The sequence below is a fragment of the Cololabis saira genome, chromosome 6, assembly GCF_033807715.1.
Source record: "Cololabis saira isolate AMF1-May2022 chromosome 6, fColSai1.1, whole genome shotgun sequence".
Lineage (NCBI taxonomy): Eukaryota > Metazoa > Chordata > Actinopteri > Beloniformes > Belonidae > Cololabis > Cololabis saira.
The window spans coordinates 22,589,786-22,604,728 of record NC_084592.1 but is presented as its reverse complement, the minus strand read 5'-3'; the positions used below and the strand labels follow the sequence as shown (position 1 = coordinate 22,604,728).

The window sequence follows — 14,943 nt, the reverse complement described above, 5'->3', positions numbered from 1 at the left end:
GCAGTCCAAGTCCTGAATGTGTAATAGATACGTTGGGTCCAAAATAAAGGTTGAAAACTGGCAAAATTACTTGACTTTCTGAGATGTTACATACCTATTTTTGCCTAGTGAAAATCCTACTATACCTATTTAACACATAAAACCTTCAAGTATGCCCCAAAACTGTAAATTGACTACATCTTCAAAGCTCTGCACAATAATAACGTGTTCAAACAACTTTTATAAGAAGGAAGGAGAGCCAGGAAAGTGGTGAACTTACAGTTTTATCCAATCCAACATTGTACCAGAAATGTTCCGGGGTTTTTTTTGTTTTTTTTTTCACTCACAGTTGTTTAGGGTCAGGCATATACGTAAATGCAAAAGCTTTGGTGGTTTGGCTTAAATATTAAATGCATGTTGACTGCTTACAACAGGCAGAGTTGAGTGCTAAAGCCTCCAAAGCCTCCCTTTGCGCCTTTATTATGATATTACCACATATTGTTAGCCTCATAGCATAATTCCCTGACTTATGCAAATATGCTATGAGGCTAACGACATGGGAGATGAGTACGAACGCACCTGTTACATGATTTCTAGTGACGCTAAGATTCATCAGACAGCAGCAAAAATCAAAGACACAACAAGAATTCATAATTAACCTTTCTTGTATCAAAGTTCTGCACCATAAAAAATAAAAAAAACAAAGAACAAAGAACATTAAATTATTTTTTGAAGTTGGTTTCTAATTCCTTTCATTCGTATGGAGTTATATAAAATGGTATTTTTCCTCGAGGGATTCCAAATATGCATTAGTCAGGCTTGCTACAAAGTTTGTCAACATCACTAAGAAGCTGTTACTGGTAGTATAATAGTTAACAAATTAACACTAATAAAATATATAACTGAGCCAGCTTCCATCATTAAGAAAAGAAAAAAAGATGCGTGGAAAGAAGGTCCCTCCATTTGTATAGAGACTACTAAACTCTAATGCAGATGATTCAGAATATGCACCAGAGCAACTTCTTTTATTTTTGTATGCTGCCAAGCAATGAATACGTATAGCCTAATGTAACTATGTCGACCTAATTGCCAACTGAGGATGTTATGGAGTATTTTGTACTTCAGTGAGGTTTACTGCTGTCAACGTAGGTTGTTAAAACTAATCCAGTCATACATTCAGTCACTATTCACAATTTTCATTACATTATGGCGGTGTAATACGCGTGAAAGAAAATGTATGTGTGTGTTCGTATGTGTGTGTTTAAAAGTTGTTTAAGAAATATAAATCTTTATCTATTATTGCTATGGGATGACACCACCCCCACCACGTAGTAGGGGATGCTGGAGGGGCCGTCCATTTCACAGGAGGTTTTTCTGACAGGACAGAAGCAACGCAAACATACAAGGTCTTTTTCCACTGGCTGGTATTATGGTTCCAGGTGTTATTGTGCATTTGTTGTGTATAAGTGTAATTTTGCCAAGCTGTGATGACAGATACATATTCTATTGAAGACATTCATATCTGTATGTGAGTTACTGTGAGCATGCTGACTTCCCATGTGTTGTTGTGTGAAGACCCTTAATTTAAGACAGTGATACTTGGATCACTTTTGAGGCATTTGCAAACACCTTTTCTTTTTTTTCTTTTTTGTTTTATTCACTTACATTTTTTGTTCACTCTTGGTAAAAATGATGTCTTGAGTATTTGTTTTTCCACCAGTCTGTCTCAAATTTGTCCCAGTTATAATTACCGTTTTTTCATCTGCCTTGCCTCAAAGTGTAGCTAGGTATCGTGGTCCAAACAGACTTAATTACAGGGAGACAGGAGTCATAGAGATACAACTAAAGCCACCAGACTCAGGTGCACAGATTTTCTAATGAGTTTCAGTATTTTAGCCACTTTGGATGTGCATTATTTATTTATTTATTTATTTTTTCATGTATATTTTTTAAAAAGCCTCATGTGAGAATTAACACCTGCACATTTTTGGGAAATCAATCACTCACATTTTCTTTTCGAATTTTGTGTATAAAATGGAGTGTTTTACCTGGGTCTGGTTCTATATCCGTCTTTATGGATCAGTCTCCTGCGGTGAGCTATAAGATATGGAAAAAAAAAAAAAGAAAAAATGTTTTTTCCTGTACCTAACTGACCAATAATAATAAAGATTACTAGACTCTACTTTTCACTTGTAGTCTGCTGTGATATTTAAAAAAATCATTTTTGTAAATAAGGACAAACATGAAATACGGCAGTTTGTTTTCTTAAGCATTAACTGTGTGGACAAATGCACAATAAAAATTTATTATATAAAAAAAAATTATATAGAAATTATCTTTATTTTCACATTTTATGGGGATTTGTCCAGGAGGAAGGATTACGGGAAATTAATTTCATAGGTGTTTCAACAGGTTTTAAACAGTATTCCTTGCAAGTTCGGGGATATCCAGCAGGGTGCGCTGCACCCAAGTGCTAACTTTCCACTTTGGAAAAAGCTAAATCCTCCCTCATCAAGAGCAGGAAAGAGGAACTTTGCTGCTGTCCGTGGTACTGAAACCAACCAGCAGCCCACCCGGTAACCACAGCTATCCTTTTTTCACATGTTGTCAGCAGCGACTCATCACTTTTCAATGATACCATCAAGTGTTCAGTCTTGATCGGCATGAAAACCCTTGCATCGACTCCACAGTAAAACTGCTGGAAAGATGAAGAGCATTTCTAAAACTGACTTGATTGTGTAAATGATGTTTTGGTCATCAGTAATATATGACTTGCCGTCTGTCTTGGATTTGTTGCTAATACAAATGAACAAGAAGTTGTTGGTTGACAAACAAAAACTTTATATTTCAAATACACCGTTTTATTAACAGAGCTGGAAAAAATAATAATAACAATAATAATAATAATAATACATTTACATACTTTTTCTAAAAATAGATCTTTAAATAATCTCTCCAACAATAGCTTAATATACATATTTGACAAATCTTTGAGCAGACATGAAGAATAATTCTTGGAGTTCATACATCACTGCAATGTCTGGATTTCCACAAAGCATACTCAACAAGAGTATACTCTGACGGTGTTTGAGACCATGAAAAACATTTCTATTCAGCCACCTAGAAAAACTGCATAATTATTTCCCATGTAGTTAGTACTAATGGTTAGTAATCGATTAGATTAATCACTCCTTTGTGGGTCTTTAATCTGGGGAAATAGGTGGAAAACAGATGACCATTAAAAGGAGAGCAATCAAATCTACTTAATATGATGCATAGATGATACTTAATACAGTAGTTGAATACAGCCTGAGTCTTACAAAAAACCTGAAAACAGACAGCCCAAACAATGTAGAAAGAAATAAAAACTTTTTTTAAATAGAACACCCGATACAAAAGAGGAAACTATGTAAATGAAATGAAAAAACAGCCTGAAACAAGTTGTATGAAAAGAGACAGTAGACTTAAAACAGATCAGGAGATGAGGTGGTTCTTAAAGCCCCATGCATCGACCTTGTATCAATAATCAAAAATCTTAGAGATTTTACACCATGTAGTACAAAAACTGGATCTTATTCTTCATTCCCTGCAACACAAATGTAAAAAAAAAAAAGCCCTTTACAGATGCAAAATTGCAGTGCAACACCAGCACTGCACCGTATCCACATAGACTTTACAAAAGGTCCAATTAATATACAGCATATGCCTTATAAAGCAGATTAAAATAACAGTGAATTGAGCGCAGTGATGATTCTGAAAGTAAACCTTTGATTCCTTCGGATAAATGGCTTTACTGTATAAATACTTTGTGTGAATAAATCTTCACACATAACCATGCGCAGTGATTACTTTTCTCCAACTGTATTCCCCTCGGTCGGCTCTTTTCAGCATAACACAATGTGAAATCATATGTTAAAATGCCTTCAGGGAAGCACAAATGGTTGCAGGTTACACAAAAAATAGGAGAAAGGAGCAATGGAGCTGGCAGCACAGTGACTTGGTGGTTAGCACTGCTGCCTCGCAGCAAGAAGGTTTCTGTTTCAAATCCTGGCAGGGGCCTTTCTCTGTGGAGTTTGCATGTTCTCCCCTGTGGTTCAGAGTGTACGCCTGAAGAGAGCTGGGATGGGCTCCAGCAGACCCCAGTTACCCTGAATAGGAATAAGCGGGCATTGATAACGGATGGATGGAATGTTAGAGTCTGGCCGTCTCACTTAACAACCTGAAGCTTTGAATCTTACTTGTTGTTATAGAATCCATGGAGTGTGAAGAAAGACAAACAGAAATATCAAAATAGAGTATCAGAATTCTGGTACACTCATGGAACTGTGCCAGGTTTTCTGCTGTTCCTTTTTTTTGTTCTCTTTACCCATTGCAAAAATATAAATGAAAGACATCTCTTGAAGTACAGCAAATACAGGCAAGTTAAGATAGTACTAAATATGTTCATGCTTTAAAATCAGTTATCATTGGTTGTCTCTCAGTTGCTGTCTTCTACAATAGAAAGACAGTTGTGCTCTGTTGTTTTACGTCCCTGAATATAGGTAACTGAAAGAAATCATCAGTCTGAGATATGTCTCTGTGGTTCCTATCTGTGTCATTGTTCAATACCCCAGGGGTGGAAGTGCTCAGTGCCCAGGAGTATTTTCCCGAGTGTCTGTAGAAGTCGAGGGAACCAGTGCAGCCCGTCACTCTGGGCTTGTGAAGGCCCTAAAAAGCTGTAGAGGAATCTTAATGGGGCCATGGCCCAGTGAGACAGTTCGTGACTGTCCACAAAAGCGTAGCAGGATGCCAGCACACCGTTCACCACTATGGACCCATGCTGGGTGAGCGGGGCATATAACCCAGTGGCCCGCTGCTCCTCCACAAAGTTCACAACTGAAAGTCTTGCATGCGACTTAGCTTCCCCAGCTGATGTAAACACGCACTGTCCTGGCCGGACCTCACTGGCAAAAACTGTCCTCAGGGGCGCTCCGTGGCTCGGCCTGCCCTCCCCTTGTGTCTCTTGAGATGTTTCTTCCCACCCTGACTCGCTCGCTTGACCAGCACAGTCTGTGGCAAAGATCAGGTGAGCAGCAGTGAGTGTAATATTACGTCCCGCATCTGTCCCAATAATGTAGAAGGTCTTTGTAACGTCGGGCTGGCGGTCCAGAAATGATACAACCGGGCTGAAGAGGAGCGGGGCGTGGCTGTCCGTGGTAGAAGAAGCCAAGACGCGGTCGCCAGGGAGAAGGTGCCTCATCTGTTTGGTACCACCACCTTCAAGGATAACCTGAGCATCACCAGGGAAACAACCGCCCGTTTTGGCTGCCACAGAGTGGTCTGTAGGTGCGAAAGGAGAAGGAACAAGATTATTTCATTTGATTTGAGTCTGAGAAGTCTTAATCTTATATATCACAGTTTATTTTTAGGCAGAGACAAGGATGAGGAGACAAAACATAAGGAGGAAAAAACTGTAGCTGGAATTCCTCCCAGGAGTTGAGCAACAGCAGAGCGGCTTTAGCCTTTTATGGTGACTGCACCTGCAGAGTCACTGAGTGATCTATAAAGCAGGTGAGACTTTGACACGGACGAAAGCACAACTTTATCTCAGTGGATCAGTCATGGATTGTTAACAAATGCATGAAATATTACTAAGGCTGGAACTATGCGCCCTTTGTTTATCTTAGGCGTTCTCCTCGTGATTCAAAGTCAAATGTTGAAAAGTGCTTTTGAAATCCTTTTTTCTCCAGTTCTTTTTTGTTTTTTTTTGGGTTGTTTTTTTTACCATTAGCAGTTGCGAATCAATTACCAGGTGACCACTGGATTTATCTAACGGTTGCTTTCACTATTTCTTATCTGGTGTGGTGACATTTAGAAAGTAACTGGAGCCTATTAAGATGTTTTGAATGGTTATGCAGAAATGGTTTAAAAATATAAGGATTTTCCACATCATGCATCAGTCTGGCTTTGCATTTATCAACACAAAATGTGCATGGTAACATCAGTAGACATCAGTAAACGAGGAGAATTATGCATGTTTATTTTCTTTTTGATGACCCAGGTTCACTTTTGGCGCCATGCTTGCGAGAGCTGCCCCATTCATCTCGCTTGAGCGTGCCTGAATCAGGTGACCATTTAAGTTGCACTGAGATGAGGTGGCAAGAAGGGGTAGTCGGTGAAAGCTAATGGATAACCAGCTGATTGTATCACCAAGTCAGAACACCGCCTGGGATCAGGGAGACAGGGAAGTACACAGACTCAGACCTGGTTCTAGATACTGTTTGGATTACAGCAGAGATTGAGATTCAAACCGAGTCACATGACACTCTCGGTTTTTCCATGAGGTTTGAGGCGCTGCAGTGAGCTTGAATAGAACAGAATCAGATTGAAATAATAAATCCATCAGTATAAATGTGTGTGCTTTCTGCGAGAGGGTTGTCTTAAGGGCAGTCTTAACGCTTGTCTTAAAGCAGCCAAATATTTGCCCAAGGTGTGTGTGCCTGTAAACCTGAAGACTGCAGAAAAGGAGGGCTGTGATAAGAGTCAGATAACATATCTGAGAGAAACCTACTGAAGAAAAAGCCACAGCAAAAACAAAGAGAGAGTTAATCATCTCACAGCCTACTAACCTCAGCGAACTGCTAGAATGTAGTCTGGCATCAAATAACTGGTGGTACCAGACATGGGTAAATGGATTTAGAAAACGTCTCAAAAGTTAGAGTAGCCCGAGATGGAATGTTCTCAGCTATTGTTTTCAAAAATATTGCATCTGATAAGGACCGTTGCAAGATGTAACTTCATGTTGGCAATGTATTTGGGAAAAGTTAACATCCTAGCCCAGAAATACAAACAAAAAAGTTAGACCTGAAATTATAAATTAAGTAAATCATTATAACTGAACTTATATTAACTAATTGATGTGTTGCTTGATCCCTGTGTATTCTGCTTGGTTGACATAAGGACAGAAATGTACCATTGTATATGTTGTTTAGCAAGGAATGTTTGGCCTTAATTTGGCCCAAACTTGCAGCTGTCTTTGGTCCACATTCGGCTTTGATTGATGGCATTGACTCAAGGTGAGTGTGGCTGTCTAAAATAAGCCACACATTCACCAGATATAGCACAATTTTATAAATTTTCTTCATGCTTGACCTTGACAACACTTGAAGTATGCCATGTAAAAACTAGCTTATAAAATCTGGGTCATATCTGTCTCGGTCCATAAACCTTGGGACAACTCTGGCCCACATGGCACTTGCTAGCGCCATGACTAAGCCGTAACTACCAGAGGCAGCCCAGATCAGGCACAAATGTGTCTGCTATCTGAGTGGCTGATGATGTTGTAATGAGATAAAACCAAGAAGGGAGTCTGGATAAGCAAGAGAGCGCAGGTGCACACCATGTGCTGATTGGGTCCCTATAGGCCATATGCACACAAACACATTCACCGACTGATGAGGGAAGCATGACCATTTTTGAGTCACAGCACAAAGCATCTGAGGATCAGTTTCATTAGAAGGAAAGACAGCTGGACACAAATGCAAAAAAAAGGTACAAATACGTGGGGATTTATATCAGTCTCTTACCTGACTTGACACTACAGTGAATGTGGGCTTTGGACTCGTAGTAAACCCAGTCAAATCCAGCTTCAACAGCCAAGCGGGCCAACATGGCATACTTAGTCCTATCCCTGTGAGGAGGAAAACAATATTTCTTACTTTCAGTGATTCAGCTATACAATTGGTTTATTCACAATTATAACCTTGACAATTATTATGATGAATTCTCTTGAAAGACATTCTTCAATAGGAATTTGGTCTCATTCTTAAGTTTGGAAACGTGGTTTGCTTTGTGATTGCTTGACTCCTGACATCACTGATAAATGTATTGACCGACACAACTGACCCACAGCAAATGGCTTAAATGCTGCGCGGCCTGTGTGCGCGTCAGCACGCCCACCTGTCTGACGTGGTGATGTCGACGGCGCGGCCCTCGTAGTGCAGCGAGTCCTCGGAGTGATGGCCGTCCTCATCCCAGCCCTCCGTCACCCGCAGCTTCGTGCCTGGCCACATGTTCATCACGGAAATGGCCAGAGAGTTTAACTTGTCTTTGCAGCGCTAATAAATGAAAATGAAACAGAGGGAGAGATATCGAAAGAAGAAAAGCTGTTATTAGAAAAACTGACTGTGAAATCCTGTGTAATTTCTTTGAGACGGTGACGGTTGATAAAAAACAATAAGGAGAAAGACAGAAAGTCAGGAACTACAGAAGCCAGAGAACTAAACGTAGACATATGTGATGAGGACATAAAGCAATACAAAAGAGTCACAACTGTGACTTGTGTTTATTATTTCTTGTGTCAGGTGGGTGCTCAAAGGTTGCTTGGGGGGATTTGGCTTTCTGTCAGGTCAATATGCGGCTTTTTAGCAAAGACGCAGGCTACTGTATATCAGAATACAACGATTTGAAGGCATACATTGGTAAAACTAATTAATTAGCTTTTTTAATGTTAAAGGCCTTGAGTACAACATATTTCATTCAACTCTTAATCCAGCAAATACGCGTATACTGATCTGTGCGTAAAGGAGCGGCATCGTCCATTTATCCAAATAATACATGTTCTCCTTCAACAAACATGATATGAAATATGGATTTAATATATATATATATATATATATATATATATATATATATATATATATATATATATATATATATATATATATATATATATATATATATATATTTCCTTTTTTTTAATCTTGAATCTTTCAGCATAGCCAGCTTTAATCCGAAAGAGAGCATTAAGAAAATTGAAGATTGAGATCACTTAGAGACTAAAAGCTACACTCCAAGGCAGTAGGAGCAGTTAAGTGTGTCAGGTAGCAAAATCCAGAGGTGAAACGAAGGGTCAGTGAAATCAATCACTTTGGTTTAAACATTTAACTGACAGCAAACATTCAGCAGACAATTGGAGGCAACGGCGCGCGCAGTCCAGTCTGGAGAGGCTCGGAATTCGTGCCGCTCAGTGGAAAATGATGCTTCTGATTAAAGAAAATGAACTCTAAAGTTGGGGTTTTATCCAGGCATGTAGGCATAAATGTTTGAAAATAACATTTCAAATAAAAAAAAAAGAACTTTGTGATAATTGCTGCTAGTTGCGCGTCTCTGGGAGGTAGGGTTGCCACCTTTCAGAAATAGAAATAAGGAACGTCCTGATTTCAGCCAAAAAAAGCCCCAAAACTTCTAAACTGAATAAAAATGTGTTTATTTTATATGAAAAAACAAAATGCTTTGATTTAAAGTTTAAAGTGCTTTAATAGCATTGAACTTGCATGACTGTACAGACAGACAACCATACTAGCAACTGAAATATCCTCCTATGCTCTGTCTGTCCACATCAGCCAAGATGTAATATAGCCTACAGGTGAAGAATATGGTGTAAAAGTTGATTTATTTCAATAATTCAACTAGAATATGGTGTAAAAGTTAACTTATTTCAATAAATCAACTAGAATATGGTGTAAAAGTTAACTTATTTCAATAATTCAACTAGAATATGGTGTAAAAGTTAAAGTCTTTTTCTCAAATAAAGGACAATTCCGTATTTTACGGGACGGGTGGCAACCCTACTGGGAGGGCACCTGCACTCCAACTCACCTGGGTCATGAGCCTGTCGGCGCCCGTGTCCTCCTCATCTTTAAAGATGATGTCCGTGTTATAGTTTGGAGTGAGTTCCTTGAAGCGCTCGGAGTTGCGGGTTATTTTGCCATCCGGCCGCCCGCTGGCCCCCAGGGTCTTCTCGGCCACGTTGGGGCTGAACTGCTTGTAGGCGAGCGGGATGAGCTTCTTCGGGGGTCGCCTCTTGCCGTATCCCCGCCCCGGCCCGCAGCCCTCCGAGGCAGGTGCGAGGAGGAGCAGCACGCAGGCACACAGAGAGGCGCTGAGAACGAAGAGGGAGATCCGCATCGCCCCGGGGGGGAGGGAGGACTCTCCCTGGGGGAGAGACGGAGACAGATCTTCAGTACCTCCCCGGTTCCGCGTCCATTGTCCGTGACAGTTGCGACGCCGCGTCCGAAAACAAATTCGGGTAAAAAAACACCAGCAGGTCCTCGGCGGCGCGGGGATGGTGCACCATCGGGGCACCCAAAAAGTTTTTTGAGCTTCTCTCCAAAAGGCGCTGACACCAAACTGAGGAAAAACTCCGCTCCTCCGCCGACGCGCAGAATCAACAGTATAAGTGCGCTGGCTGTAAAAAAGTCCGTGTATTTAAACAAACAGGTTCAAAGTCGATTTGGTGGGTGTGAGAGTTAAAGAGAGAGAGCAGTTACTGATATCCAAGTTGCACTGTTGTGGTTTTCTCTCTCTCTCTCCCCCCTCAATCTCTTTCGCCCTGGGAAACTGTCACAACATCAGCCACTTTCGCCTGCGCGCTGGTGGATGCGCTCTCTGGACTGAAAGCGCTTTTCCCTCTCCGCGTGCAACAAACTGCAGCTTCCCAGTTGAATTGAAGGGATTTTAGTGATCCAAAACGATCTGTTGCCACTTCAGACCGCACCCTGCCAGTGCTGCCCTCCTCCTCCTCCTCCTCCTCCTCCTCCTCTCCTCTCCTCCTCCTCCTCCTCCTCCTCCTCCTCCTCTTCTCTCCCTCTCTCCCTCTGCCACCCTCCCCGCCCCGCTTGGGCGCAGGGCGCACTGGAGAGTCCGGTCCATTCTCTGCTGGAAGGCAGTAGGCAGAGGTGGACAGAGTACTCGACCCCAGTACTTGAGTAGGAGTACAAATACTACTGGTCAAAATTTACTCCGTTACAAGTAAAAGTAGCTCAGTCAAAATATTACTCGAATAAGAGTAGAAAAGTACTTGCTTTTAAAGGTACTTAAGTATCCAAAAGTAAATGCTTTTAAATTTACTTTAAGTAAGAGTATAGTAAGAGTAAGAGTACATTTCTTATTTTCCACATCAGTAAATTACTATACTTTTTCTAAATTTGTTTAAGGATCTTTTAACTCTTGTTTCTGAGAATTAACTCTTTGAAACCAGCTGCACTGATGTGCTGCTTTTAGAACCACAATGTTATATAAAACCTGCAGAAACACCAAAAACAAATCAAATGAATGGGATCATAAGAGGACAGCAGATGATGCAGAGTTTATTAACAATCATGAACTGAAACCAAATGAACCTGCACCATCCAACTAAGTCTGGATCCCCCTCAAAGATCACTGCTTTACAAAAAACTACATCTCTGCTTTCAAGACAAACGCAGGCTACTTTGGCGGTATCGTTTTGAGGAGGCTTGACATATTTCCGCTTTACGTACATGGAGAGCGTGCACTGTGATAGGTCTCCTCCTTTGACAAAAACAGCTTGTGTCCAATAGGATTTTAGGGAAGAAGAAAAAAGAGCAGACCTGAAAGTAACGAGTACTTTTCAGCCTTCCTAGAAATTTACTCGAGTAAAAGTAAAAATATTTGTCTTGGAAATGTATTCAAATAAGAGTAATAAGTACCAAAGAAATCTAATACTCAAGTAAAGTACAAAACCTCTGGATATGTACTTAAGTACAGTACTCAAGTAAATTTACTCCGTTACTGTCCACCACTGGCAGTAGGCAGCAAACAGAAGCGCTGCTCCTTAATACTGCCCACTTCACAATTGCCATTGTTGTCTGTGCCCATCCCAACACATCTGCATGGAGAGACGGTATTTGCTCAACCCTCACCCCCAAAAAGGAGGACACCGCAAACAACAGGAATCAACTAAGCGGATACATTTCAAAGAGGAAGCTATGCTTCCAGTATTTTCTCCCAGCTGCAAATGTGTTCAAGGGTCACTGGTTGACAATTAGGTGACAGATGGGGGAAATACCAGTGAAAAGATAAGTAATTGCCTGGGTGTTTGGCAGGTGGGGTAACTGATGGATTTCTGGAATGAAGCTGGGATGAATGGCGACAGACTGATGGTGACAATCATGAGTCAATAAGATGACTGTCCAAACGAATTAGCAAGAGGAATCACTTAATGCCATGTAACAACTTAAATTTAATAACTTTTGCCTACTTTTCCGGCTGCGTAGAGCTGAAGCTCTACGTACAAACACACACACGCGCACACACACTCCAGCAAACTCAGCCTCTCCAAATTAGCTCTTCAAATATTTGCCAGCAGAAAATCAGTGGTCTCACCACTGTTTCTCAGAGCTGGGTTCTTTGAATGAATGGAACTGTGCGGAGCTGAGGTTTTCCACAATTTATGTTTTATTATTTGTGTGTGTGTAAACACCTTAAAATATTTTTGCCGCCTTTCATGTCTCTTGATGGAACAGAGAAAGGCAAAGAGAGGGATTCACTGGCAGTAAACAACTATCTATAGCTGTGTTTACTGTCTGGCTGAAATAGAACATCTATGGACACTTGTGGAAAAGTCAAACTGTTCTGGCACCAAACATGCAAACCATTTAGAAGAAATCAAGAAATTTGTCATAGAGGTTAGTGTTTCCAGCTTTGTGAGATGTCAAGCCTCTGATAAACCTTCGCTGCATCACAGTTGGACAATTTTCTCTTTGCTTTCTGGCAAAAAAATAAGTAAATAATACATTTAAATATAAATGGTAAAGCCATAGACGTCCTTCTTCATTTGGATAATCATCATCCCTTTCACATTTCCTTGCAGTGAAGAACAACTTCTTTGAACAATGTAGTCAAGTTTTAAAAACAAAAGTAGCCAGGCTTATAGACAGGAAACAGAAGACAGCAGACAAACTTGCCTTGTGCTGTCCAAAGGTTACAAAATCCACCTATCGTCATCTTTAACACTCAGGGAGCCTCACCGCTTATCTTGGTTGTTAAATCTAACACTTTGCACTTTGCATAAATGACACGTTTTTTCAGCGCATGGGAAGTCATGCTACACCTCCACTGAATTTACGTCAAAAGAGACATCTTTTGTGAAAAGTGTCATGAAAACAGACTAGGTATCTTAAACGAGGCTCACATTATTTGATGTCATTAATGATGAGTCCACAAAATGTAAACAGTTTTAGCCTCTATAAGTCATTTATATGGCATACAGCTAACATGACATATGGAGTTCTCTGGCCAGTGTCCTGGTACAAATGTTACAGAAAGTAAGGAGATACAGTGTATTCAATGTAATCTAATGTGTTGAATTAGCAGAAATGTATAGTCAGCTTTGTGTGAACCTACATTTGCAGGAGCACGTCTTTTCCTGTAACTATAAACATTTTGTGGCTAAGTGTTAGCATGCGTGTGTCTCATCCTTCCTTTGAAGATCATAAATACAGGCGTGTCTCCACGCAGGCCCGTTGCCTATTCAGCGTGGCTGTGGACAATGCTTCAGAAGTGGTCAGATGTTCCCATCCATCCATCCCTCCCTAGAGCCATTCATCTTTAAGTCAGCCCAAGAAAGGACACCGACAGCTCCCAAGCACATGACAATCTGATCAGATCAAACCAAAGTGAAGCCGGAGACATCCCTGACCAAGATCTTTTTTCTGTTTCTATTCATCAATATGTCAAGTTCTCTGTCTTACACTATTCCTGTCAGCTTCTTTTTGGTATTCAGTGTACACGGTAAGGTATCAGGTCAAGCACATATACACTACCAGCCAAAGGTTTGTAAGCACTTGAGAGTGTGTTCAACCTTTTGACTGGTAGTGCACACACACATATAAGCCAAAAAACATACAAGGAAAGACATACATATCCAGGCATGTGTGCACAGCACACGCTCACATGCTCCCAGATACACACACCAGACCAGCCGTCAAGCCAACCAAGCATCAAGCCCTTGCTCATTGATGTTTGTTAAAGTTATTAATTTTCTCTGTGAAATAAGAGGCCATGGTGGCAGGACAGAGGGAGATGTGTGCCAGCCCCAGAATCTCCCTCTGCTTTCATCTACTGACACCGAGGCTCTATGAGTCTGCAGCCTTCACATGGGCATCGGGGTTACCCACGCATACCCGTGGCCCTAACCAACAAAGGTTCTGAGTGGGGCAAAAGGAAGAAGACACAGATGAAAGAAAATTCTTACGAGCAGATCAAAAGCAAAAGATGGAAAGGATGTGAAAAATGATTATACAGAAAGACAGAGATAATGAGAGATGGTGAGAAACCAGTAAAAAGAGAGTGAGGAGAATAAAGCTATGAGTAAAATTTAGCGTGTACTAGTGTGTGTTTCTGCATAAATATGAGGAGAGTTCATCAGATTTAAAACAAAGAAGACATATCAACATTGGTGATTTATTCATTGATGAGAAAAATGATCCAGTATTACATGTAGTAAATTCATGAGTTTAAAAACATAGAAAAATATCTAAGTTTTGCAGCATAGCTTTGATTTATACAAACGCAAGTCATCACAGAGATCAAATCAATTCCATATGTTGATTTCTTACTATAGTGGTCTTTGGCTGTATCAAGAAGATCTAGCATATGTTACATTGCAACATAAAGGTCCTTTTAATATATCTACGTTTGGCTTTCTTGCAGCGAGTTCTTCAAAAAAACTAGCTCCACTTTTTCTCAATGCCGGTGAAAACTGTCAGATTAGTATTTAAGCTATTAAACTACGTTTTAATTCAGGTGACTGAGCACATCATCCTTATCTTTTTTATGCAATAAGTTTGTGCGCTTGAGGTGATTGTTTTCCTGCATGACAAAGATGGTAGTATCAGACCAGCCCTATATGAGGGGATGGTATCCACGTTTGCTCAAGAACGCCGCCGCATTTTGTTTTCTTCAACAAAAACCAAAGATCTTTGAATTGGGCTTGTATGTGCACAACACTCTGAGTAATCCTCATTTCAATGTAGACGGTCCATCTCATTCTCCTCTTCACGTCTCGGGGGGCTCAAGGGGCATGTCGCTTTTGCTTTGGGAAACTTAATTTGGCGTTAAAACAATAACTGTTGGTATTTACTATCCAAGAGGATAAGGAGGTCAGTGCCTGAAAGGTGTGGA

At 40.6% G+C, this 14,943-nt stretch overlaps 1 protein-coding gene across 1 annotated transcript; it reads right to left on the bottom strand.

The window, feature by feature from the left end:
- Positions 1–2,818: 2,818 nt before the first annotated feature.
- LOC133446026 (indian hedgehog B protein-like) lies at positions 2,819–10,465 on the bottom strand. Its single transcript, XM_061723700.1, has 4 exons — positions 9,619–10,465; positions 7,918–8,075; positions 7,545–7,648; positions 2,819–5,298 (listed from the first exon to the last, which is right to left on the bottom strand). The coding sequence occupies exons 1-4, from the start codon at positions 9,925–9,927 to the stop codon at positions 4,574–4,576; spliced, it is 1,296 nt and encodes a 431-aa protein (XP_061579684.1). The 5' UTR covers positions 9,928–10,465; the 3' UTR covers positions 2,819–4,573.
- Positions 10,466–14,943: the final 4,478 nt, after the last annotated feature.